The sequence below is a fragment of the Ammospiza nelsoni genome, chromosome 17, assembly GCF_027579445.1.
Source record: "Ammospiza nelsoni isolate bAmmNel1 chromosome 17, bAmmNel1.pri, whole genome shotgun sequence".
Lineage (NCBI taxonomy): Eukaryota > Metazoa > Chordata > Aves > Passeriformes > Passerellidae > Ammospiza > Ammospiza nelsoni.
The window spans coordinates 9,815,938-9,843,303 of NC_080649.1; the positions used below are offsets into that span (position 1 = coordinate 9,815,938).

The 27,366-nt window shown below is 38.7% G+C and overlaps 1 protein-coding gene across 4 annotated transcripts; it reads left to right on the top strand.

The window, feature by feature from the left end:
• Positions 1-1,717: 1,717 nt before the first annotated feature.
• Positions 1,718-27,032, top strand: ZC3H7A (zinc finger CCCH-type containing 7A). 4 transcript variants are annotated; one of them, XM_059484460.1, is made up of 24 exons: positions 1,781-1,818; positions 2,792-2,827; positions 6,678-6,781; positions 7,962-8,001; positions 8,755-8,952; positions 9,483-9,641; positions 11,237-11,317; positions 11,404-11,445; positions 12,255-12,282; positions 12,799-13,079; positions 14,725-14,932; positions 15,896-15,960; positions 16,669-16,861; positions 18,525-18,686; positions 19,317-19,513; positions 19,749-19,846; positions 20,805-20,986; positions 21,520-21,596; positions 22,162-22,295; positions 22,688-22,793; positions 23,257-23,365; positions 24,208-24,341; positions 24,675-24,838; positions 26,113-27,032. In XM_059484460.1, exons 3-24 carry the CDS (start codon positions 6,714-6,716, stop codon positions 26,300-26,302), a joined length of 2,916 nt encoding a protein of 971 aa, XP_059340443.1. In that variant the 5' UTR covers positions 1,781-1,818; positions 2,792-2,827; positions 6,678-6,713; the 3' UTR covers positions 26,303-27,032. The 4 variants fall into 4 exon arrangements, 3 of the variants coding, with proteins under 3 accessions (XP_059340444.1, XP_059340443.1, XP_059340442.1); XM_059484461.1 differs by lacking the exon at positions 2,792-2,827 and having other exon boundaries at positions 1,718-1,818; XM_059484459.1 differs by lacking the exon at positions 1,781-1,818 and having other exon boundaries at positions 2,277-2,827.
• Positions 27,033-27,366: the final 334 nt, after the last annotated feature.

A 27,366-nucleotide genomic window follows, 5' to 3' on the forward strand; every position in this document is an offset into this window, starting at 1 on the left:
AAATGCCATAACATACACTTAAGCACCACAATTTAATATTTGACTGCTGTGATTGAATTGTCAGAGTCTCAAAAATCACTGGGCTAAGATGAGCAGGGGGTAATTCACCCTTTGGAACTGAGGAAAGCCTCAAGGCAACATTTCAACAATTTGGACTCAGTTTCTCTAGAGCAATTAGACTGGAACAATGTTTAATACATTAATTTTTTAATAATTAATGTTTTAGGTCTCACAAGGTCAACAAACTTTCCATCAGCATAACTTCACCTGATAAACTACTAATTGGCTGCATTCCTTCCTGTCTTGATTAGTGGCAGTTTAATCTTCATACTGTACTGGTTAGAACTTCTAAAGGTTTCTTTATGCAGTCCTACCATACAGGTCACATCAGTGACCACAGTATTTGTGGGGGCATCTGTACAAGACTGGTCAACTGCACTACTGACATTGCCATCACTAATGTTGCTGAATAAAAGGAAACAGAATCAGAAAATCCTTAGTTGTAAAGAAACCACAAAAATCACTGAGTTCAGCTCCTGGTTCTACACAGGACAGCCCCAAGAATCCCACCATGGGCCTGAGGGCCCTGTCCAAACATTCCTTGGGCTCTGTCAGACTTGGTGCTGTGATCACTTTCCTAGGGAGTCTCTTTAGTGCCCAATTACCCTCTGGGGGAGAACGTTTTCCTTCTATCCAACCTAAACTTTCCCTGACACAACTTCAGCCGTTCCCTTGAGTGCTGCCACTGGTCACCAGAGCAGAGATCAGTGTCTGCCCCTCCACTGGCCCTCATGGAGAAGCTCAAAGACCACAATAATGCCTGCCTTCAGTCTCCTCCAGGCTGAACAAGCCAAGTGACCTCAGGTACTCCTCAAATGGCTTCCTCTCCAGACCCTTCACAATGTTCCTCACGATACTATCGAACATAACTATGTCCACAGAGAGGGGAAAACCCAATTCCTCTCATTAGAGCCAATCCGGCCGTTCCGTGGGCAGGGGATGTGTGCCACCTGCTCAGCCCAGGGATGGCGTTATTGCCTGGCCCAGGGATGGTGTCCCCGCCGAGGCTTATATGAACGACAACACAGCGCTCCTTGGGCCTCGTGCTCACTCAGGGACACTTATCGGGCAAGGCATTTTCATTTTGTGGATTCCGACATGAGAAACCCCAGCTCACACCGAGCCCCGGGGCTCACTCGCGCTCCCCTCGGCTGAGCACGACCCGGCGGCCCCACCGCCCTCAGGGCAGCAGGGCGCGCGCACGGCGGAACGCGCACGCGCAGCTCCCTCTCGGCCAGGAGTGACGTCATTGGGCGGAAGGAATCCCGCCAGCTGCTTACGTCAGGCGGCTTCCGGGAGAGCCAACCAGTGCCTTAAAGGGGCGCAGCGGCTCCGGGTAGTAGCGGCTCCGGGCTCGGTCGTACCGGTGTCTGCACGACCGGCCACACGGCACCACCCGCACAGGGCCACAAACCGGGCGGGGGCAGTCCGGCCCCCTGAAGGGGAAAGAAAGGAGGGCCGCAGGCAGGCAACCAATCAGCAGCCAAGAGCTTCCCAGCCGCCTCCAATCAGAAGTAGCGCTTCCCAAAACAGTCGTGGCGAGCCAATGGGAAGCCCGCGCCTCTCGCGCTGGGCTCAGGCCGCCCCCGGGCTGTGCCCGCGGCCTCCCGGCAGCAGGGGGCGCGCGGGGGCGGCGGCGCTGCGCGGGCGGCGCGGAGGAGGCGCTGCCGCCGCTCTCGGTGTCGTTTTCGCCGTCGCCGCCGTCGCGCCCGTCCCGCCGGCCCCGCCTCCCGCTGCGCTCCCGCGGCCTCACAGCAGGTACGGGCGGGGGGAGGGACAGACACACCGCATCCCGGTGCCTCCGCGGCACCCTCCGCCCGAGGAAGGAGTGCCCAGCCGCGGCCGGCCCTGTTGCCGTTCCAACCCGCTCCGGGCGCGGGGAGCCGGTCCCGCCCGTCCCTTCCCACGCCGCGGGGCCGCCGCTCCCCGTTCCGGGCGGAGCCGCTGGTTCGCCGCGCCCCTCCCGCCGGGGGTCGCGTGTCCTCCCGGCCGTGGCCGCTGTCGGTCCCGCCGGAGCCGCGGCCGGGCCGGGCCCCCCGGAGGTCTCTCCCCGGCTGCCAGAGCCGAACAAAGGCGGCGGCGGCGGGCGGGCGGGAGCGCTGGGGCGGCGCAACCCGCGGGTGGGAGCTCTCCTGTTGCGCCGTGACTGGAACAGACCCCGCGGAGCGCTGACAGCGCCCGGCCGGGCCCGTCCTCTGCCCGCGGCCCCCCGGGAGTTGCTGGGCTTTCCGCGCTGACAGGTGCGGGTGACCTCGGCCGTTCCTGGAGTCCGGGCACGGTCCCGGTGCCTCCGGTGTGCCCGGGCAGCCCCGGCAGGCAGCGCTGCAAGTGTTCTGTTACCCAAAGTCAGAATTGTCTTACGGGAAGTGGGAAAGAAACCCCAAACCAACCCCACAACCTAAACCAGCAACGAAACTCGAATATTGTCGATTGTAGTGACCAAAATCGAGTATCAGAGTTTATCTTGGTTTAAGTCCTGTTGATAAATCTGGATTTATTGGTGAGATGCTCTTCCTGCGGTTAGGTTTTGGGATCTGTCCTTTACTGAAGTATCTGAGAGAACTGTAAACCGAAGTCTTCAAGCTCTGCTTCTTAATCTCCTAGGGAAGTGAAATGACTTCACAAAGTGTTTTTGTTCTCTCTTGTTTCTTACATGGATTTTAAAAAAATGTAGTAAAGCCGTGAAAATAAAAAATAAATCTTGAAAACTATCTTATTATTTTGTGGATAGGGAAGAAGTGGGAGGAGATGCAACTAAATACCGAAGGTAAGTAAAGAGTGGGGAATTAAGACGTCTTAATTTACTGCTATATGTTCTGTTTTCTTTTATTCAGATACTTCGTTTTGATTACAGTCAAGTTCACTTTTTAGAACTAAAAGGTGGAACTGCCTTATGTCTGTGTGAGGTGGTTTTTTGAGCTGACATAACAGAATTCTGTGATTGTGGCCAGAAGTACGAGATTAAGCAGAGAAGTTTACTTGGGACTATTGAAATGCGTGTTGTGTAATGTGTTTCCTGTTTCTCCCCCAGCATCTTGCATGTTTGAAATGTCTCATAGAACAGCTCAATTATGTGTAAATATGAACATAAACTCTTTTGTGCTTTTGCTGTCTCAGGAACACATTTATTATTTACAGATTGTGTATTAAGGTCTCTATTTTCCCTTCCTTATTTTGATGCCACTCCAAGTCTGATGAGCAGTTTACAATCTCTGTAAGGCATGCTTTAGTTTGCACTGTTGTTTATTATCTGTAATTATGCTTTTAATCTGTCAGATGACTGACACGGGCAATAAAAGGGCTTTGACAAGTCTGCTTTCTGTCAAGGTTTATTCTGTGTGCTGCATGTCCAGCTGGATCCTTGGCTGGGCTGGAGCTGGGGGTCCTGGAGATGTTTGTGTGGGTGGCATCTCTTGGGGAAGCGATTTGGGTGTAGTGTTGATGCCACTTCTCACTTGGCTCTGTCGAGGCAGAGTTCTGCTTTCCTGTGCCCCTGGGCTGGGAATTACACCTGTGTAGCTTCTGGATCCAAATGCCTGAGTGGATTGTGCTTGTTGCTGCTGTTGGAGGTGCAGGAGGTAGCAGCAGAGGTAGGCTTTTGCTTCTAGTGAGTGAGAGGGATTTATATTGCCTGCCTCTTAGTCATATCTTCACTCCTGCTGTTCTGTTTCAGTCTTGCTCTTCCCTTTGCAGCATTCCCTTTATTCTAGGGTTTAACTTCTCTCCTTTGGAGTAGTTTTCCTATATGGAAACAGTGGTGAACTGTTGTTGGTGTTGTTTTATACACAGGCTTTTGGTTTCACAGATTCTGACAAAGTTTTGACATATGATGGTGTAGATGATGAGATCATTTCTGTCAGAGTTGAGGGGGAGAAGGCTGATGCTAGGATACAGAAGGAGTCTCTTCACTTGGTGTGATTTTATTCGCTAATTCAGCTGAACCACTGAGGCTGGTGGAGATCTTTCAACTGCAGTAATGACAAAATTTTCAATGTGTTTGTACTGTATAGAAATTCGAGATTCCTGTCACCCAGTAAATGTGTAAATAGTGAACTCGCTGATACATGGCAGGAACATTTAGACTGTTTCAATGTATGTAAGTTTATCTTTCTTTAAATTCTGTCCCTGCAGAAGGGGAAGGGCTGTTGCTACATAAGTGGGGTTTCATCTTTGGAAGTGGATGGATAACATTAAAAGGCAAGACATGATTGTCAGTTGCCTTGTATATAACTGAGCCTTAACCTGTTTCTGGTTGCTTCAGAGGATATAAGGAAAATTTGGGGGGAAGAGATACTGTTAAAGGTGCTGTCTGAAATGATTTTAAATTCTCTGCAAAATCGTCGAATATTGGGGCAATTTAATTGTCAGAGTATTCTAAGAAAAGATAATTTTTGCCTGAATATCTTGTATGCAGATGAGTAGGGAAAAAATAGAAAACTGCTTTGAATTATAAATTCCAGCACTCACATATGTTCATCATTTGCTAGCTATTCTTATGTATGCAATGCCTGTTTGTAACATTTCCATTAACTTTATTGTTGTGGAGAATTGGGATCTGCACATCCTCAAGTTCAATATATCATTCTTTAATGTTCTGTTGGAGGTGATTAATAACTGCAGGTGTCACTGTGTTGGACTTTTCTTGTGTCATTGCAAGTTGGGGTGGAATACTGGGATTTTTTAAAATTAGTAAAGCATATTTTAATTTTGCCCAGATTGTGGCATATGCAATACTCTTGTGTGGCAAGGTATTACATTGTCAGCTGTTAATTCACAGGACTAAAATGTGTTTTTCAGAGCTTACTTTTGAGGGAAAACGTGCTACTATTCTTACTTTCTTTGGTTAGTGTGATAATTTCTTATTCTTACAAGATTTTCTTTGAATTCTAAAACCTAATCCATGAGTGAGTAAATAAAAACTATTCAGATGCCAAATAAAATGTCTTTAGGTATTTACATTTTAATTTCTTCATGGATATGCTGTTATTTATTAAAACCTTTATCATACAGCAAAATCATAGTGTGTATTATTAATTCATGGAAGAAAAGGTGATGCATAAAATGACATGAAAAACAGTTAGTTCCTCTCTAGAAAGCTGAGAAATTCCTGTTAGGGAGCTATCAGAACTGTCCATGATACTTATCTAAAAACTGAGTTTTAGTTTCATGCTTTTTTTAAAGCTTGCCCTTTCTGAGGTCACAGTGAGGTGAAATGGGGACCTTGGAGTGCTTGCAATAACTTGTTTAGTGACCTTAAGAAAATTATTCATTTTTATGCTCATTTTAGGAATGTATTACAATAGGAGTAACTTGTAGTACTTGAAGTAGTCTAGACTTCATACATTTGTTTAAGGGGCTTTGAAAAGGTTTGTAAACATTATTAGAGCTGAAGATTCTTCAATTTGTTTCTTTATTCCAAGTCATTCAGAGAAAGCAGGGTATCTTCTGCAGCATGTTTCTGTCCTCAGTTGGGATTTTTTTGGAGTTTGCTGAGGTTAGTTTGTTTCTCATTTTACTTTGTTTTCATTCTTATGCCACTGATGTGAAATGGCAACCTGGCACAAAATACTGGCTTTTTTTAACTTAGTTTCAAGACTAACAGAATTGTACTGCATGTAGTTCAGGTTTTTTTTAACTATAAATTCCTACAAAAAGTAATTTTCTTCACAAAACATACACAGTTCCTCTAGCTAAAAGCCTTTTTCTGAACTTGCGTATTTTCAGACTAAAACTTTGTCCTACTGGTAGTTTTTTGGAAAAATAAAGTGTATTCTTACATGACAATTTGGCGTAACCCAGTACAATTGTGACAGCCTTCAAACAGCCTTATATGCAAGGTTATGCAGATCATTTTAGCTTGTTAAATTTGAGTATTTGTAAATCCAGTCAATTAAAGACACAAACTGAAAAAAAAATCAGTGATTGAAACAAATTGAATCGAAATGTCAAGCTGATGATGTGGAATTACCTTTGAGTAGTTCAGTTTTTCAAGTGAGGTAGGTAGTCTTTGCTACTGGTAAAGTGTGCAAGGTTCTCACCTTGGCTGACTGTTAGATATTCATAAAGCAGCAGTGTTTGCTTCTAATTTCACCTTGGTGCTTGGGGGATGATGAGATGCTGTAGAACCAGACTTCATGGTAGCTTTCTTATCAGTTTGGTTTTTATTAATAAATATACCAGGATCTTGAGTTTACTTCCACTTGAACAAGCAAATAAAGGAGGTGTAAAGCTTTTCCAAGGGGACAGTGTGGAACTGCAGCTCAGTTGAGCAGTAATCCCTGAAAAGATGGGCTTGGAGCTTGGTCAGTTACACTGACAGGACTCTGCCTCCTCTGGAGGAAGTGAGTGGAAACCAAAGATAAATTAGAAACTGGAAGAAAGGTTTCCTGCAGAAATATTGAATGTTGTGTAACTGGGCACTGATGGGGGGATGTTGGTTGTCACCTGGGGCTTCTCCCTGTGCTGCTCTGGGTGCTTCAGCTGTGTCAGGAGTTTCTGCAGTGCTCTCTGAAGCTTGGTGCAGAATCATCTTTGTACAATGGACTTGATGTGAGAGTGGCTCCTTCTGGGCCAGGTGCACACATTCTAACAGCCATTTCTCTCTGTTCCTTTTTGAGGAGTGGCATATCCCAAAAGTGGATGTTCAGGATAACATGTCCAATGTCTCGGAAGAGAGAAGCACTAGACAACAGGACATTAAGAAAGGACTCCAGTTTATAGAGTATGATTTTGTGGTTTTTATTCTTGTATTTTCATTTACATGTTTATATATATTTCTATGAGATGGATGGCTCTGAGAAAGGCCTTTTGTGTTTTTCCTTGGCATATTTGCTAGCACTAATATGTTAAACAGGGAACAGCTTTAAAGAAAAGACAGCGCTTCTCTTTGTTCCTAAACAGAGCAAATGCAAGGTGAGAGGTTATTTCTTTCCTGCCTTTGAGGAAAAAAATAGCATTTAATCTTTTTTTGTGGGTAGAAAATGTTGGTAGCCTGATAATCCACCTTAAGAAGAACTACACCTAAAACTAGGTTCCTACAGAAACAGATGAGTTTGCTCACCACTACCTAAATGTTTTAACTTTCTGGAGCTAAAATTTAAGCTATTGAGAAATCATTAAGTAATTTTCATTTGGGTCAATGCCAACTTTTTTTAAGATCCTGGCTATCTTAAAATAATTTTGAAATTTCATACTTGTTCACTGCTCATATATGGCATTCTTAGAAAACAAAAACAAACAAAAAATCAACCGCCAACCAACACAAAACCCAACAAAACTTTCCCCCGCCAAACTCCTGACCATTTAAAAACTGTTTAAAAACAGAATCTCAGTTAACCTGTATGTAGAAGGAAAGGATTTCTGCTTTTCTTCCTGGAAATGTAGAAGTAAAGGCCTCCTTTCTGTCCTAGAGAAAATCTCTATTGCATGTCATACGGAACGACTCTTAAAATTCCTGTTGTGTCATTGGTATGACTTAATTAAAATTGATGTGGGTTTTTGATAGATAATTTGTCATTTTATAGTACTTACTAGAATGTTGCAGTTCTCTCATCTATAAAATGGCTCTGCAGGGGAAAGGAGAGGAAGGATTGCTCTTAAACAAAGAACAGTGATGTCTAAAATTCTCAAAGCATTCAAAACCTTAATACATTTTGAGCAGCAGAGTTCAGATTGACCATGTAACTTCAAAATAAAGTAAGCCATTAGTAATGAGACAGCTCCGTTTTTTAATCAAAACTCATCTACAGCACTTTTCCTCGTTCAGTGCATGCTATGGGCAACATTCAGAGATTTGCCTGTTGCAGAAGCAAGGCTGCTTTTACTAAGAACCAGCATTCCTCAGTGTGATTGTCTTTTAAGCAATATGTATAATAAGTGAAGATTGAAATTTTTTTTTCTAGATCCACTTTGCCCTATCCAGGGACGCAAGAACAATATGAGGTAATGAAATGACTTTTTAATTTCCAGACTGGTTTTTAAATTGGTCTGTATTATTACAGTTAATCTTGGTTTTAGTCATCATTTAGGTGATGATATAATATGAATGGTAATTTTAAAAGTCTCAAAATTGAAACTGGACAACTACTAACATTATGATACAGGTATTCAGATATTTGCGTGTCCTGAAGTTACTCATACAGCAGTTGAGGTGAAGTATTTCTCTGCTGGTATTGTGGATGAATTTGAGGCATTAATTGAGTAAAACAATGTGCTATTCTGAGTAAAGCTCAGAGTAGCAGAGCAAAAGTAAAATAAAAGGACTTCAGTCACAGAAAGCCTCAGAACGTATTTTATTTCTGTATGTGCAATGATTTTGGCTTATATTTTCAGACTTGTCCTATTAGTTCTTTTTCCAGTGGTAGGTGATTTCATTGGATTTGAGAATGTATTAGATAAAAATGTTGCCATTCACATTTTGATGAAAAAACCCCTTTTGCAAAGCAGCTTTTGTGTTCTGCTTTGTCAGTTGCTATGGCTGCTGCTTGCTGAAAGAATATATGGAAAATATATATACATCTTTGAGATGTTCTTGGAAAAATGTCAGAAGAAAAGCACTAGTGTAGACAAAAGTTTTGCATTTCACTCCGATTCCACGGAGTTACAAGTACAAATTTTGTATTTAAAATTTTCCTTGGGAGTATGGAAGATAAACAAGCAATTGTTGTTGATGAGTTTTTGTTTTCTTTGTTGCAGTTATTTATACGAGATCTTGTTAGAAATCTTTTTCATGAAGGAAATGATGTATATCGAGAAGGTGATTGGAGAGGATCACTGAGTCATTATACAGAGGCTATAAACATAGCTGATTATGCTAATTCAGAAGAAATCCATGTTTCTGATGATGTTTTAGAGAAGCTGCATGTGAACAGGATTGCCTGTTATTCAAATATGGTAAGCTTCTGTTTAAACTAGGATTTCTCCAGAACAGGATGCAAACAGGGTATGAAGACACAAAGTCTAGTGAGTGAAAAGCTTTTGATGGCAGTTTGAAGATTGACATGTTTCAAATCATCTCTTTGGCACATTCTTGAAAAGCTTTTTACATGTGTAATTGAGATATTTTAGTTACTAATAGTAGAATTAACATAAAAGAGTCATACTGGGCTTGGAATTTGATGGATTCAAATTTTTATGCATTTACACTGCTGACTGCACTGAGTTGGCTGCTTTTGCTTTCTCTGTGGAACAAGATGGCTCTTGTGAAAGAGTTACATTTTCTTTGTTACTGGGTTTTACGTAATGATGGCACTGCTTGTTTTAGTTGCCTAATTTGGTGATTTAGCAAAATTTACAAATGCACTGTGCAGTGGCCTTGGGGAGTGTTTGATAGTGTTTCAATACCTTTGTCCAATGCAGTTCAAATTCACTATTTCCATGATAATAGTTCTGATTAGTGGCTTTTTTCTTTTTGCTCCTCCTAGGGTTTGCATGAAAAAGTTCTAGAGGACTGTGAGGTAGCATTAAGATTGAATGAAAACAATTTCAGAGCTCTCTATCGCAAAGCCAAAGCTTTGAATGAGCTGGGAAGCTTTAAGAAGGCTTATGATGCTGTAGCAAAATGTTCTCTTGCTGTGCCACAGGTGGGTAAATTGTGTATTGCTGTTTATTTTTAAAGTTTTGAAACATACACTTATTTCAATACCAAGGTTGTTTCTTCTAGTTTGGGGTTTTTTAATGCAATAAAATATTTTTTATTCCTCTAAGCATTATTTTTTTTCTTGTGGAAGTACAGACTGGGGGCAGAGATTACAGTCCCCAAGCTCAGTTTGCAAAAAGCACTAGAACCACTGAATTAATTGTTAAAAATCCTCTATGACGTGAAGAGAACCCCACCATAATTATAATATACATTTATTCTTTTGATAACTGCATTTTAGCTCTCCAAGTGTTTATTAACATTGCTACCAGTGCATTGTTCTCTGTGAATCACTTGCTGTGCCCCCTGACTCTTGGGCTCTGGGTGTGTTAGCAGGCACTGGGTGGTGGAGGAGATGCTCTGTAGACTGAAATGCTGGTCCTGAGGATCTGCTTTCCCTGATTGTTTGTGTGCTTGGGTTGTGGTTTTTTTATTTGTTTGGGTTTTTTAGGAGCTGGAGTGCATCAAGTGCATTCCTGCAGGGCTTTAGTTATATCCAAACCCAGTTGGGTTCTCTGGGACCCTTCATAATGCAAACTTAAATGCTGTGAGTGAGGATGGTTAAGAGATTTCACTTCAGAAATGAAGTGAATTTCTGATTTGGACTTACATGCTTATGGAATCTTTACATGCTTTGCTCAGAATAGACTGATCTGATAAAATACTGACTTGCTGCATACTCACCTTGCTGCATCAAAATCACAGGGAGACACTAGACAAAGTGTTGGGCATAAGTTTTGCCTCTTGATAGAGAAGGTTTCAGTTGTCTTTCCAAAAACATAAACAGTTCATCTGAATGTGTAACTTTGGACTTTGGATCCTCACTTTGTGCCTCCAGATCTGAATGTTTTTGCTTAAGGTTAATATGCCTTTATGTAAGTTTTATAAATAGCTTTTTCTAGCTGTAGGATGTGATCTGAATACTAAATCTTAAAATATTTTAAATAGGTAGTTATAACTGTAGGACAGAGGGAAATACAATGACATTTTTAATTCTAGTAGTATGATGCAATGCCTCCTGAAATACAGAGTGCTCATTAAATATTCATCAGTATCATGTACTAGCTCATATGCTAATCAGGAATATGGTTCTCAATTTCTCTAAAAACAAAACAACAAAATAAACCCCCATCCCCTTAAGGAACAAATGCCCCCCTCAAATAAACAAACAAAAAATGCCCACCCACAAAAAAGACCCCAAAAACCAAAACAAAAAACACCCAAAAAACCCCAACAAAACACTTATTTGAATTTCTCTGTCTTTGGAAAGCCTTTATATTATTTTAAATTCAGATAAAAGGAAAAGGAGGATACTGTCCGTTTTCTGTCAACATAGTTTTTGCTTGAGGGTTGCTGTATTTTCAGCGGGTAGCTGTCATTTCAGTTACAGGTTTCAGTTCTGTGTTTCTGGAAGAATAAAGCTGCATTTTCAGGCATCCTGCATGTAGGGATCTTGCAGAATACAGACTGAGATATAAACAGATGTCTTTGCTTGATGACAGTACATGTAAATTATGAAATTTTATTTATGTCTTTTAGGATGAAAGTGTGATTAAGCTTACTCAAGAACTAGCTCAAAAACTAGGGTTAAAAATAAGGAAAGCATATGTTAGAGCAAAGGTAAGATTTTATTTTAACATTTTATGTTAAGGTTTCCCTCTTTTGATATCAAATTTGTATTTAATGAAAATATCTTTTCTTTGTAGCCACCCTCATCAAATTCAGTTTCTAGTGATGTATCAGCTCAGGTAAGGTTTTACATGTTCCAAGTTCAAGCTGCCTGTAAGCTACAGGGAATAATTGTTTCATTATTTCATGATGATAAAGGGACAGTGGTGCAATTGACAGTTTATATGAGAGGCTGTTATTTGGGGATTTGGGGTTCTGTTATGTTCAGTTTTGCTGGACACCTGTGGCAGACTAGGACATAAGATTATTATTGGAGTTATCTTTGTTGAATAAATGTTAGCTAAAAGATTAAATCCAGTGCAATGCATTTATGTACTTTTCATGTCCTGAGGCAAGAATGAAGTTAATTGATTTATTTTTTATTTTTTTTTTAGTTGACAATTTTCAAAATGAAGGGTGCTGGGATAGAATCCCTTTTACTTACATGTATTTATCCAAATTTGATCTTTATTAGCAGCTGAACTTGCATTTATCTTGCTCTTTGTAATGTGTCTGAATAGCAGTTGTGAAGAGGAATTTATCTTACAGACTTCTTTCACAGGAATATAGACAATTTAGCTGTAAAGGGATGAGGAAATGAAGGAACAGTTCATTTAAGATACCATTTAGACTCTTTCATTCCCTAAAGTGTCACTCTCACTTTGGTTGGTTGGTTGCAAATTTTCAGTGATACCACGAGTGGAATTCAGTCTGCAAATGGATGCTTTATCTAAAAAAAAAATATTTGAACTTTACATTACATTAGACTTTGTAAATTTGAGATTTTATAAAACCTAAATTTGAGAGGGCTTACATTCTTGTCTGTAAATATGTATTTGAAAAATTTTAATGGCTCTTGTGGCTGAGAGATATTTTTTCTCATTTACAGAATTCTTCTGTAGAAGATATTGAGTTAGGTGAGTCTTGTGTTACATTACTAATGCTAGGGAGCTAGATATGCCCTACATATCTCATTGTATTAGGAAAATTTGGATGAAAATTCATCTGGTCATTTGAAAGTACTGGGGTAAAGTCTGATCTGTTTATCTCTAAAACTGTATATTTCAGTGGCTGAGCAGATTTCACTTTGGCCTCCTCAACCTGATATGGTTGTAACTGCTCCTGTAGTGATTGTGTCCATAGTATCCTCTTTAGCTTGAAAAAATAGGGAGGGGAGAATATGCCAAACATTGAATAAAGTATCAGGTCTGTAGCCTTTTCTTTCTGTTTTAGCTTGAGTAATAAATAAACATTGAGATGAAGATACACATAATTTGGAAGCTGATAGAAGCTGGAAATATTTAATGTGGTTTTGCTTAAACATTCTTCACATTTCTTCACTCTCTCACCCTCCACTTTGTCAGGGTAAAAGTGATGCAAGAACTTCTCACATCTTACAAAGGTTCCAGTCATTCCCATCTTACCTATTTCAGATTTATCTGACCAGAAACAAGAGATGGTTTCTGCTGCTTCTTCATCAAACTTTGTTTCTGAAGTGTCCAAAGTGTCACCAGTACCTGTAGCACCTTTACCTCCTGTTATGCCTCTTCAGATGGAAAAGGTTCCTTTGCCTTCTGCAGTGTTGGCAAATGGAGGCAATGTTTCTTTCCCTATGCCAGAAGCATGTTTAGATTGTGGAGATGGAGATATAATTATTGGAGAAGAACTTGATGAGTTACTTGATTCTGTGCCTGATCCAGATGAAAGTGTAATGGTAAGACTTTTTTATGTTTTCTTTCTTGAAAGACTCTCTTTAGGAGTGGGATCTCATATTTTTATCAGGTGGGCTGTCTTTGGGCATAGTCAGGTTGATTTTTTTTTCAGGTTCAGATTCTTTTAAATGTGGCTGTAAGGATAGGAGGACTACTTCAAAAATACTGTTATGCTACTACCCATGCTACTTAGAAGAAGTACTGTGAAAAGCGAATTGGACATTTGAAGTCTGGGCTAGTGAGGTTTTTTGGGAGGTTTTTTGTGCCAATAAACCCTCTTAGAACATGAACAGTGTGTTGGAATGCTCACCCTCTAGGTGTAGAAACTATGGTTAAACATAAGCAAAAAGCTTTGCAGCAGAGTAGTACTTGGGCTGTGTCCTTCTGGGATGCTCAGTGGTGTCTCTGCAATCAGAACTTGGTCCAGATCCACCACCTGCCTGAGCAGAGACAGACCACTGTGAGCCTGACTTTTTGTATTTTCAGAAGAGATATTAGAGAAATGCAGTTCTGTGAAGTGTTGTTCCTACTTACACCATTATGCCAGACCTAGAGCAGACTGTGAAGCCTCCAGAGTTTCAGTTTTTAGTCAAAATGAGAGCTCTGATTGATGAGCAGAGATGTCTGAACCTATTACCAAGGTTACTGACTCGCTGCTCTGGCCCTGCCAGTCATTTGGAGTATTTATTTTGTATTGTATTTGTATTGCAGTGTTAAATGAGGCTGTGGCACATTCAGTTCTGCAGTTGTGTTTTTAATTCCTCATTCAACTCTGATTTACAGTTGTAAATCTTTAAATCAAAAATGCTTGAGTTTCTGATTTTCTATTTTATGCACTTAATGTTTTAGAAAATGTGTCAGAAATAGAGAAAGTAATTATTTTTAAGAGATCCCAGGATGTTTGCCATAGTGAAAGCCAGAAGGAAATGCAGTCTTCCAAGAGAGACTGCAGTCTCATGGAGTGTAGAATTGAGTGAGCTGTACTGAGTGAATTGCAGACTGATAAGTGGGGGAACATGGAGTTTCCCACTGGGCAGACTCTGTGCAGGCCTACTCACTCAACAGCCAGACAAGGAGGGAGCTCCTTGGCATGGCAGGAAGGAAGGGAAAACTCCCCTACTTGGTATGTCCTTAACAGAAATGTACAGAGGGATGTGTTACTTTCCATGGGAGGAAGGAATGTGACCTGGCCTTTGCAGAATGTGTTATCATTTGTTTGATCTGAGGACTTACCTCAAAGCCAACCCATACCTCTTTTGCTGTACTACAGTTTGAATTATATCTCTTTATTTAGAAACAAATCCTGTTGATATCTGACTCTTCCTACTCTTTCCTGGTGTCTCTGTTTTTAACATAATTTGGAAATTCAGCCATAATCTGATGGATTGAAAAATCCAGATCTTTTACTAACTTAGTGTCTGGTAACTGAACCCTTAAATGTTTGCTCAGTGCATAATGCCTTGCAGCTGGAGCATTGTTTGGGGCTTGGGTACTGCAGCTCTGTGCAGGACTGTGGTGTACCTGTCTGATGTTTTTCAGTAGGTTTACAAAAACTATGCAGAATCGTGACTAAAAGAAATACTGTGGTGGATTATTATGAGGCCTTTCTTGCTTGGTCTGAACATTCTTTTAAAACTTTTTTTCCAGCAGACTACAGGAGCCAGAGGACCCATTCCTGCAGGGAGCGTAGCTCCTAGTGTACCTTTCTCTGCCTCTTTGCTGGGGACACTGCCAGTTACTGCAGGATTTGTTCCTTCAGCTTCTCTTTCAGAAATCTTTTCACAGCCTTTGGCTTCATCACTGGAAAACTTCTGTTCGCCATTAAGCACTTTTTCAATCAGTGACCCAAAAAGAGGTAAGAAATGAGTCTTAATATGTAACCTTTAATGATGATGAGAATTGTGCATGAGCCAAGTGATTTTCCTTTTTAACAAATTAGTTTTCACAGCTATTTGTTACATTTAACACGTAACATTTGAGCTGTGCTAATAGTTTTTGAGTGTTGGTTATATATAAGAATTCATAAATAAAGCATTTGTTTCCCTGGGGTCTGCATAAGCATGCTCCAAGCTCCCTCTGTGTAGTTTTTCTGTATCCATTATCTAAATTTATTTGTTTTAAGTGAATACGTTTAAAGAAGAAATACTATTCCCTCAAACTTTTTTTTTAAACAATGTTACTCTTACTGCTTAAACCATTTGTCATGATTTGGCAATAAACAAGAATTCTAAAAGGGTAATGTAACTGTGTACTCTGAAAAGGTACCAGTATTGCATGCTTGGATTCAAACTGCACAGACTGTAATTATGTAGTGAAATCAGGTATGTGAAATAAGAAGATATAAGTAACAAACTACAAAAGATAAAATACAGTTTTGTCTTTAATTATCAGAGTTACAGGACTATGCTGTCTTCAGAACAAAGCCAGATTTACAAAATAAAATAAAAAGTTAAAGAATCCTCTTACCCCTCTTTCATCTCCTCATTTTTTCATAGTCAGATATTGTTTATCTTGCTGCCCTTTTTGTACTGAACAAGTATTTTCATGTTGCTTCAGTATCTGCCTTCAGTATCTGCCAGCACTGCTGGTGGTAACCAGGTGTATATTTTGAAAATAATTGCCTAATAACTTTTCAGCCCAGATGTTTACAAGGGGCTTTTACATAATTAAAAAAAAAACTTATTGTAGCAAACAAAAAAAAAGGTTGGTGTTTGTCAAAAAACCCAAACCTCTGATATTTCTCAGGAATGATAAATTATTTTTTGCATGGGATGTTCTTGGGAACTCATTTAATTAAAATATCTTTTTATTTCTTTAGACATCTCAAGTTCAGCTCCTAGAGATGGAACACCAACACTTAACAGCAGTAATTCCCCATTGTTTGTACGTATTTTTCATGTTTTTGCTCACACCCTTGGAGGCTTTACACAGATCTGCATTTTTACAGCTGAAGTTTCTATTTCTAGAAAAACAGCACTTCTACCATTAAAAGTGGGTTCTGGCTGTGGGAACTTAGGGAATGGTAACAAAAGAAAAAATGTGTGGAGGTTGTTTTATATATGCAGATTTTGACTGATGTCACAACCACTATTCTGTTTTGAGGAACTTGCTGTAAAATACTGTTGAATTGTAAAATAACTAATATAAAATCCCTTCTGATCTGAGTACCAAGCACTAGGCATCCTGAAGAGCTGTCCTAGCAGAGGAACAGAGCAGATGCCCCTGTGTCTGAGGATCTGGCTGTGTCTGCGCTGCAGTCGTGCTGTGCATTTTCAGCCACGCTGCTGGCACTGATTGTGTGGAAAGGGTGGGATGAAGGATTGAATCCTCAGGAGCCAGGAGGGAGGAGTAATTAGTAATAATTAATAATAATTAGCCTCACAAAGGCTGCTGTTCTGTCTGTACCTGGCTGACTCCTGTTTTATGCTTAGTTTGTGCTGTGTATGTGGCCTGTGTAAAATCTCCATATCATTTCTCAGATGTGTGTTTGAAGTTCATATTATGGCTATGAAGAAAAATTTCTGTAGGTTAAATTTTAGTTGTAGATAAATACATTCTCTGTATCAAGTAAAATATGCTTTCTTTCAACAGATAAATGGTCCTAGTAGTTTGTTTGGATCTGAAAATTACATGGGAATTGCAGGCCAAACTAGAAATGACTTTTCCAATGTTTTTAGCAGTACAACTGCTAATATACCTGTATCTCCAGCACTGGCAGGAAGGAACCCACTGGAAGGCACACATGAGCTAAGACAGGCCTGCCAGTTATGCTTTGTCAAAAAAGGTAAGGAGCTATTGGACTTGATGGGGTTGATTTATTTTTTTTTCTTTTAATTTAAAAACATATATTTAAAATATTAGTGCTCCTAATTTAACACTGTTGGCTTCTAAACCATGTTAATCCTGACTTGTTCTTTGCAGATGTAGCACGATCTTATGATTGGTGAAATATTTCAACCACTGTTTTATCTTCTTTCCTCTTGTCTTTATTTCTTGTCCTAATAGATTTCTTGATTTCTAAACCCAGCACAAATCACCCCACGCTTTCCCTGTGTGTAAGGTCATTCACATTCTGTATCCCCTTTCCTCCCAAACCCCAGGGTACTGTGAAGAATGACACCTTTGCTCAAGACTAAATAAAACTTGCAATACTCTCTCTGATTGGCCATGGGGAGTTGAACTGCAGTTCAAAGTACCTGGTAACCTTCACATCCCATCTGTTTTATTGTTCTTTCAAACTAATTCTAAATCATAATCATGAGGCTTCCAAACCTTAGTAATAATTAACTCCACTGTATTGACTTAAAGGAGCTTAACCAGTATTGGTCATTAATATAACTAATCTTTTAGGCCTGAGCTGTTGCTGTTACACAGAGCCATGTTTTAAAGGCAATAGCTTCTATTAAAACTAATCTTAAAAATTAGCATTGTGTTTGAAATTACAGGTATCATTGATATCAATATACTAATAAAGAATTGTATTGAGATCTTTAGGGGGATGACTTTTGTACCCTTAAGAATTTCCATACTAGTTTAAAATTATTTTTACTAGAAAAATCCACAAATGACATTTGAAAAACCATAGAACATGTTCTGCTAAAGCTGGAGCTATAACATATTGGTGAGAATACTTAGCATGTTCCTAGCTTCACTTTTTGTGTCAATGCATCTGCTTCCTCTGTTTCTTTCCATCTCTATCAAAGCTTTTAAGTGTCTCCTGCTTTTACTGCCTCTTGAAATTACACTGTTCCATCATCTTCTTGTCCAGAGAAAACTGGGTCATGCTCTTGTTTTTCAGTCTCATGAATAGCAGAATTCACTGAGCCTTGCTCATCTTCAGATGCTCTTCCTGATGTCTTCATTTAGTACCATCCTAAAGAGAGAGTTTGAAGCTAGGTGTATTTTTAGTTCCAAAATCACAAAGTTCTGGGATTGGCATTTATCTGTTTGGCACATGTGAACTTCCTACCAAGTGTGTTTTGTCCCTGAGCATAGTACCTCTCCTAATAAAATAAATGTTGAAGGTTAAGAGAGCCATTTACTGATGACTGGAATTCACCTGCCTTGACTTACTATACAGAAGCAATTTAAGTTTTAAACAACTTTTATTGAAATGGATACTTTGTAATTTGAAAAAATGCAGCAATTTGCTGACCCCAAGAAACGTTAAGGTTGTATCACAACATCCCTCCCCAAATATAAAATAACTTGTGGGTTTTTTCTTGCTGAGACTTCCTTTTGTAAGTATTTGTTGTTTTCTTTTTTTCTATTTTGCTCAACATGGTGGTTAATGACTTTTGGTTCTTCAGAGCTGCTGCTGCAAGTAGGAATTCAATACAATGTGTTTGTTTACTTTGCTTTTGGGCTTCTGTGCCAGTGTCTGTATGGACATGTTCATGTTTGATGCAATTTATGCCAATACAAGCAATTTTCTGTGGTTGTTTCAGGTCCTAAATTATTGGATTATGCTTACCATCCAAATTTAGAACATAAATGTAAGAAGGATATTTTAATTGGCAGAATAAAAAACTCCGAAGATAAATCATGGAAAAAAATACGTCCAAGACCAACAAAGACACAGTATGTGGGGCCATATCATATATGTAAAGGTAGGTGTTACAGAGGGAGCCTGGTAATGCCTGTGCTCAAAGTAATACAATTTAGCTTTTCCATAGTGAAGTACAGAAGGAATTTTTATTTATGCTTATGGGAGGTGGAGAAGGAAGTTCTGGGTTGTTTATAATTTCAAAGGGTGTAAGGAGAGCAATATCTTGACCACTAATATGATTATTCAGAGGACAGGCAGTCTACTTCTATACTGTTCTCCATCAGGAATAATTTTGCTTTTGAGTGTTGGGTGGTTAAACACAGCAAAAAATAAGCATTTTTGTTAGACTTTTGCAATGTGAACCTCTAATTAGGATGTAAGCAAGATGACTTGTGGGTTAATGAGCAGCTTTATTTGAGCAGAGGGTATTCTTGGTTCTTGGCATCATTGCCCTAGATTAGTGCAGGATAATTGATAGAGGTGTGCATTAGCTGTTTTGATGAGTTTTACATTTTCACCAAGTCATTCAGCATAATATTTTAGTTCTGTTAGATTTAAGTGACAAATCTACAGCAGCTTTCTGTAACTTCTTTATTAAAAAGTATTTGAAACTGATATAATGGAAGTTTTAAGATGAATTTCCAAGAAAAGCTGTGTAAAAGCAGTGCTCTGTTTGATGCTGTCCTTTGAGATGTGGCTGCTGAGGAGGAGTGCAGGTACCCAGGGCACTGCACCTTTGCCTACTGCCAGGAGGAGATCGATGTGTGGACGCTGGAGCGCAAGGGAGCCTTCAGCAGAGAAGCTCTGTTTGGAGGACCTGGGAAGATCAACTTGACTGTGTCCCAACTTCTTCAAGAATACCACGGATTATTTATGTTTCTTTGTGAGGTGCTGCTTTATTTCTTGTAACGCAATAAAAATGGTAATAGATAATTAAAATATATGGAAAGAAATGCTTTGGTTCGTGAATGATTGTTTTGTAACTTTTGGAGCAGATTTCAGTAATTATCTGGCTGCCTTTAGATTAGAGACTAAATGAAGTATCTGTTAAAATCTTTAGTGTAAGGCATATTTTTAATTTTCTACAATATATACCATAAAATTACTTGTTTTTCTATTCCAGAAATGTTTTGATCACAAGCCCAGAATAATAAGCAAAAGGAATAAAGATAACTCATCTTCTTGTTCTCACCCTGCTATGCATGACTTTGAAGATAACAAGTATGTTTGAAGTAACATCTCTATAAGTTGCAATTTAAAAGCAAGGGCAGTTTTTAATACTGATTTTGATTTCTTACCTGTTGGTCAACTTCCCTGCTAACTCTTACCCTTTGGCAGTATAGGAAAGACAGACTTAAAGAGCAAGGTTTGACAAATATAAGCAAGTTAAAGTGAGCTATTTCTTTATCAGTCATTCAAAATTAGTGGTGTCTACCCTCATCTTTGAATCATATGGGATTTGGTGTCAGGTTGTTTATAGCTTATCTACCTGGTGAGCTGTATTGCTCAAAATAGATGTGTAATGTTAAATTAAAACAGGAAAGTTGCTCTTTCTTTGATACGTTTTGCTAATTTTGCTGTAGTTTTAACTCAGGCTTACCTTAATTACAGTGTATAAAATACTTGATAAAAAAGTGAGAGGAGTGTTTTTAATTGTTCTTGGAAAGTTTAAAAAGTTTTATTGTTGTAATAATATAAATTAAGTTTTGGAGAATTAAGAGACTTTTGTCTTTGTATGATGTAAGAGTAAGTAGGAGCACTGGGATTGCTTTGTTTGTATTGCAGTTCCCTGTATTGAGGAAGCACTGCTGCTGCAAGAGCTAGGCTGTTACTGTTCTGCATCACCTCTTCCTTAAATGGTGCTCTATAAATATTCCTTTATAGTACATGGGTTAGTAATTAGATCAGGCTATATACTTGAAAGTGGGCATGACCTGCTTTCCTTCTTGGAAACCAGTGATCCAGCTGGATTGAATTCAGTAATGCTTTGCAGAAGAGGGACTCTGGGTTCCCAGTGCTGTTTAGTGTGTTTACCCAGCCTCGAAACAATGCTTAGGTGTGACCTCCTTCTGGGAACTTTGCTTTCTGATTTCAAGTAAAAAGTGTTTAATGGATATTTGAACAAGCTGTGGTGAAGGATGGTTATTTTAAAGAATATCTAAAACTGTTTTCAAATCAGGTGCCTTGTCCACATTTTGCGAGAGACTATGGTGAAGTATTCCAAAATCCGCCCCTTCCAAGTTCGGTGTCAGCTGGACCTGTGCAGGCATGAGGTGAACTATGGCTGCTTACGAGAGGATAAATGCTTTTATGCTCACAGTCTGGTAGAGCTTAAAGTCTGGATAATGCAAAAGGAATCAGGTATGTTTAGTAAAATGCTCATTTTGCTCTTCATTGTATTGCTACCTCTTCCTTTTGTTGACTCCCTCTGAAATTAGCAGCTTGGGATCAGTGCAGGAAGCAAGCAGGAGCAACCTGGTGCCTCTCAGCTTGCATTTTGGAGAGGTACAAACAGTGTAGGTTTTATAATTACATTGGCATTAGAGCTCTAGTACATTACATTTAAGTACTGAAAGATGCACCTTAACTTATATGAGCAGTCTGTAATTTAAAAACCTTGTATGCTTTCCATTGGGATGATACAGCCAACATTTCTGGTTTGGATGCCCTCACAGTGTTCTTAAATGTGTATGTGTGTGTGTGTATGGACATAACATCATATCTGTGATGTAAGGGCATAGCATGTATATCACACATGTGTGAACACTTACACAATACACAAAAAGAAAAATGGATCAAAGATTTGGGGCTTCAGTAGCATTCCAGTTTGAGCCTGTCTGTAAGGCTGCAACAGTCATAAGTACTTTTCAAAGACTCTTTCCCTTCCTTTACAGGTATTTCACATGACACTATAGTTCAAGAATCAAAGAAGTACTGGCAGAACATGGAAGCTAGTGCACATGGATCACAGGTATTTTCAGTTTTCCATTCAACTAATTTTGCAGTGACTGTGGTAGTAATACTTTTTTTAATGTGTGTATATAATGTAGCTTATTTTAGAAATTACTTTTTTAATTATTTCCAAATAATCTGTTTCAGTATAGGCTTTCTTCAGCTTGCTCACTTGGACTAAAATGCCTGCTTTGTTGCTGTGCATCTCCTTTTTTACTTTGCTTGTTCTGTCCCAGGTGGAACATAAAATATAAATATAAGTTCAAAGTCAGCTGCTCCAGGGCAATTAATTATCTTTTCAATATGTAGCACTTTTATGTGTTTAGTTTGTACACATTATCACAACTTCAGGGTACATATACCTAAGTCAGAAATAAGTTCAATGAAAAAATCCGTTTGTTTAGAAATGTCTAGTTTGAAATGACAAGCTGAGCTATTACAAGATATGCAGTGTAATATCTGCTTCCCAACATGTGTTGGAATCTCTGCCATAGGGGGTAATTAACAATTATGTATGATATCTTTGCAGATAAAAAAATACCTTTTATTGTTGTTGGTTTTTTTTTTTTTTTTTTTTGCTTAAGATTCTTGGGAACCAAATGAAATATGGATCACTTAATTTGAAGATGAAGTTTGTTTGTGGGCAGTGCTGGAGAAATGGTCAAGTTAGTGAGCCAGACAGAAACAAAAAATACTGTAGTGCAAAGGCAAGACACCCGTAAGTAAGATCAGTGAAAGTTCTCCTGTTTAGTCTGCCATTTAAAACCACTTCTGGGAAGATGTTGCTTCTTAGGAAAGAGTCATACAAGGAATTAAAAACCCCCAAACATAGTGATGTAAAACAGAGTTATCTCTTCTGTGGTATGCTAATAATTGGTACTGAGAGAACACTTTAATGGCTACCAAAGTGTTTGTGTTTTGGTTTTGGAGGGTTCTTTTTGTATTAAGAGTTTTGGTCAGTGTTCTGTAGAACTTCATTAAATCTTAAATACATGGTGCAAGCTTCAAAAATAAACTGTCTGAGATTTCCTGGTTGTGCTTTTGTGCAGAAATTGTGTTGGCTTTTTTTTTTAATAGTATTTTCTTTGATTGAATGCTTGTGGTTTCCAGATGGAGCAAGGATCGCCGTGTGGTGCTGGTGATGTCTAATGAACGGAAGAAGTGGATGACCATTCGTCCTCTGCCTGCAAAGAAACAAGTGCCTCTGCAGTTTGATGTATGTTAACTTAAAACTAATGTTTTGGTTAAGAAAATAGATAATAATCACTGGAAAATGCTGGCAATTGGGCTGGTTTCATCAGTTCTGTAGAAATTCCCATGGGAGTTGGTAGGAAAATGTTCATAGTGTTCCTACAATGTTCAGCCTTAGGAAAGCACTGATCTCATGTTACTACTGAAGTCCTTACTTGACCGTGGAAGAAAATAATTCTGAAATTATTTATACATATCTGGGGTCTGCTAGTGTGGTAGGAGGCAAAAAGCACTCATAGTACTTGCTTCCAGCAGTTCTCTTTTTCTAACTATAAACGAGGCTTTTTGTAAAATAAACATTTTATTTTTCACATTATATAAATGTTTGGGAGGGGAAACACTATCCAAGACTGAAAAAAAAAACAAAAATTCTACTAGAATCCATTCTGCTTTATATTCTTAAGGATTTCTTTAAATTCATGTTCTAGTTGTGCAATCATATTGCTTCAGGCAAGAAATGTCAGTATGATGGAAACTGCTCATTTGCTCACAGTCCTGAGGAGAGAGAGATGTGGACCTATATGAAGGAGAACAGCAGTAAGTAAAAGACTAAATATAACATGTTGCAAATCCAACTGTTCTTTTACTTTTTGTACTTAATTGCTTTTTAATCTAATTTCTTTCATTATCTCTTTTAGTAAATCTTGCAGGTGCCCTTGTCTTTGAAATTAAATAAACCCAGACCAGGCATTCAAAAATAGTATTAAATAAAAATAGCTGTGTTGTGTATTCACTGTTTGATGGGTTTTCTAACAATAAAGTAGCCTGTGTTGTTTTTTTAGGTGTCTTAGAAATATTGATCCTTGCAGCAATATCAGTTGGTGTTTGTATTGCCATGTGCACACACATGGATTCATGGAATTACATATGGGGGAAACTATTTGCAGAACAATCCCCCCCGTGTATTTACTGGGAATTGCCATTCCCTTTTTGTGGCTGACTTTACTATCCCATCAGTGTTACTAGGGAGAAAGCATCAAAAATCAGAAGTAATAAATGACATAAATTATCAGATCACGGTCTGCAAGAAAGCAAGCTAAATTTACCAAAAGCTGTAGCACACATGGGATTAGTCTTTGAAATTCAGTATTGATATGCAGCAGCAGAGTTGCTGTCTGTACTTTGGGTACCCATTCAGAAACCTGTAATCTCTTGCTGTCCCCTCAAGAGACATGGAGGGCTTTTGGTAAGGAGCCAGAGATGCCTCTTCCCCTGCTCTTAATCTCTGAACTGTGTAACTGTCAACATTTGTTTCCTTCCCTTTTTGTTCTTAGAATAGGTGGGGATTGAATTATGCTCACAAACTCAGTCGTTTATCTAGTGTTCTCAAACTCTTGCCTTAATTGCTAATTACTTATTTTAGCTTCTGCTCTCATTAGTTCAAGACTTGGAGCAGTTGTATGACATATGGCTAAAAACTCAAAAACCAGAAAAAGGAGATGATACAGCTGCTCAGGCAAGCAGAGAAAATGGGAAGCAAATTCATATGCCAACTGACTATGCTGAAGTTACAGTAAGTCATCATGGGTATAATTCAAATCCAAGCATGTGGGGGTTTGTTGGGCTTTTTTTTTTCCAGTCAGTAACTAAGGTTGTTTCCCTTATTTCCTTGGTGCTTCCTTAGACCATAGATAACTACACTAAATGTAACTGACACTGTGCATCAGTTCTTCTAAAGCCAGTGGAGATTATAAACTTTAGGTGATTGTTTAAATAATTGTGTCTGTTTAGGTAAACAATATCCTGCTGGCCAACATAAAGAAAACATTCAAAATGTATTAGGAGAAGTTCTGTCCTTACAGCATTGAATTTGCAATGTTTTGTTTTCAAATTCCTTGTAAAACAGGTGGACTTTCACTGTTGGATGTGTGGGAAGAACTGTAATAGTGAGAAGCAATGGCAGGGTCACATTGCTTCAGAAAAGCATAAGGAGAAGGTTTTCCACACTGAGGATGATCAGAACTGCTGGCAGTATCGCTTTCCAACTGGATATTTTAGCATTTGTGATAGGTATGTAAGATGGCAAAAATACTGAGAAATTACAGTTCATAGCTTAAATAATTAAGGCAGTTACTAGTTCTGACAAAGTTTCTAGTATTTCTTGATTTGCATACATCTTTCAACAAGGAATTAAGTAATTAACAGTATTTCAACATGATAGAACTCAGGGAGTGACAAGGTGCCTAATTTTGGAACAAAATTAACTGCCTGTGTGATGTTAATGAGTGGTAGCAAGTTCATTGCAGCTGTGTGAAATGAATATTGTTGGTATTATTACAAGTTTCCTTAGGCATCTGTGTATTAATTAGAGCCAAAGAACAGTGCCTAGCTGGACAGTGATACTGGAGCTTTAAGGCAAGTAGAAATAATGTTAGCATCAAATCAAATTTGTTAAAATTAAGTATTTGTCACTAGAAATTATTTATGAATAGGTGGAAGAGGACTTCCAAGATCTGTTGTATTTTTCCAGAACTGGTTGTATTGCTGCTCCCTTTAATTCTTCAGTGCAGCCTGTTTTACCTGACTTCATTAGATGTTTTTTGTAAATCTGTTTGTAAATATTTTGTAAATTCCTTCCACTGTCGGAGTCCTTTTGGAAGGCTAAAAACTTTTGAATCAAGAATTCTGGAGTTTAAGGTTCAGTTTGCTGGTACAGATGCCTTTGTTATTCCATTTTCAGTTGAAGATTTTGAGTGTCTTGTATATCTTGAGAAATTGCATAGCAGAGAAAACAAGTTATTTTTTATTTGCAGTCTTTGCATGGAAACTTACATGTCCCTTTACTAAATTTTTAAGTAGCATTCTAAATGTATTTGCTTTGAACGTAACAGACCTTGGATATGCAGCATCAAGTGAATACAAACTGGCATGTTAAGGTGCTCTGAATATTCTAACCTCAAATTTAGTTAACAAAGGTAATTAATTAGTTGGATTTTTTAAACAATAGTCGTTCTTTAGTAAGTTAAATGATGAGGTATTCATTAACATGATGAACTTGATGATTTCAAGCATTAAGTGTCTCAATCTAAGTAGGAACATGAAGAATAGAAAGAAAAGAGCCATCTGTTACCCTCTGTATATATTTGTCAGCTGGGAAACAAAAATACAACCAAATGCTAAACAGAGTTAGTGTCATCTAACTTTTAAAAGTATATACGCTTCCATTTTTTTTTTTTTGGTCCTTCCTATGCAGTTTATTTGAAAAACTTGACCTGAAGAAAAGATAGACACAGTAGAGATCATGGTAGTTCTGTGAAAACACTGTTCAAAATCTGTCTTAACAGATATATGGCTGGTACTTGCACTGAAGGAAACAACTGTAAATTTGCCCATGGAAATGCTGAACTCCGTGAGTGGGAAGAACGAAGACAAGTTTTAAGAATGAAACTCAGCAAAGCAAGAAAAGACCACTTGATTGCTCCCAGTGATAATGACTTTGGAAAATATAGTTTTTTGTTTAAAGATTTAAACTAATACTGAGATGACACATACATGTTATCAGCTGGAAGCATAAACCAGAAAATTTGACAATAATCAAAAGCATGTGACAGAAAAGCTGCAGGTTTTCTGCTTTTATTGGCATACATTGTTCCTCCTGAACAGCAAAGTATGGTAGATTTAGGGGGATGGAGCAGACCTGTCTATGCTCTCATGAAACAGAGTGGTGATTAAAAAAATCTGAAGTATTATGTGCTTACTCACCTCCTGTTGGACAGAAAGTTAGGAAATAGAAGGGGGAAGAGTGGTTATAATATCTAGGAAGCCCCCTAGTCTCAGACCTTCAGTTGAAAAACTTCAAGGTATCAAGGTATTGCAAAAGAGAGTGTTAGTGGGCTAAGAAAATGATGGATGAAAATTCTTCAGATCTTTTAATGGAGAGGATTTGTTTAAAACAAAGTTTGCTACTTATCTATATGTAGGTTGCTAAAAATGATTTTCTTATTAAAGATTTTAAACAAAATAACCATTTAACTACAATATACGTTGAATGGGTATTTTTTCTCTATTTGTATGTTTCAATATAATTTACTGAAAAAGGATCTTGAGAGGAAAAAAGTATTAATTTTTGAAATGAAGTAGTTAAAATTCTGTTTCTTGGTCTTTGCTGTTTAAATGATGATTTTGAAAGATTACACTTGTATGTCAGTATTGTGTATTATTGTATGGACTAATGTTGCCTGTAATAAAGAGAACTTTACACAAAGCTGTTTTCTGCATGTAGCCTCTCAGGATTGAGATTTTGTAAAAACAATGATTTGCCAGTTAGCAAAAGCTTGAGCACCTGTAGCTAAACATTCACTGAGTTGGTATTTGTGTCGCTAGTGGCTCGTTTGCAGTTCTGTATTGTCATTAGCTCATGGCATCGCTGAAGTAACAGAAATGGCCAGTAAGTTGTGATATGGGCAAGCAGTTTGGAGCTACCTGGTGCTGGGACACGTTTTCAGCCTTGGACATGGACATGAACACATGAACCACTGCCTCAGCTGCACGGTGGATGGTGCTTCCCATTGCCTTTCCTGCAGAGCACAGGAAATGGA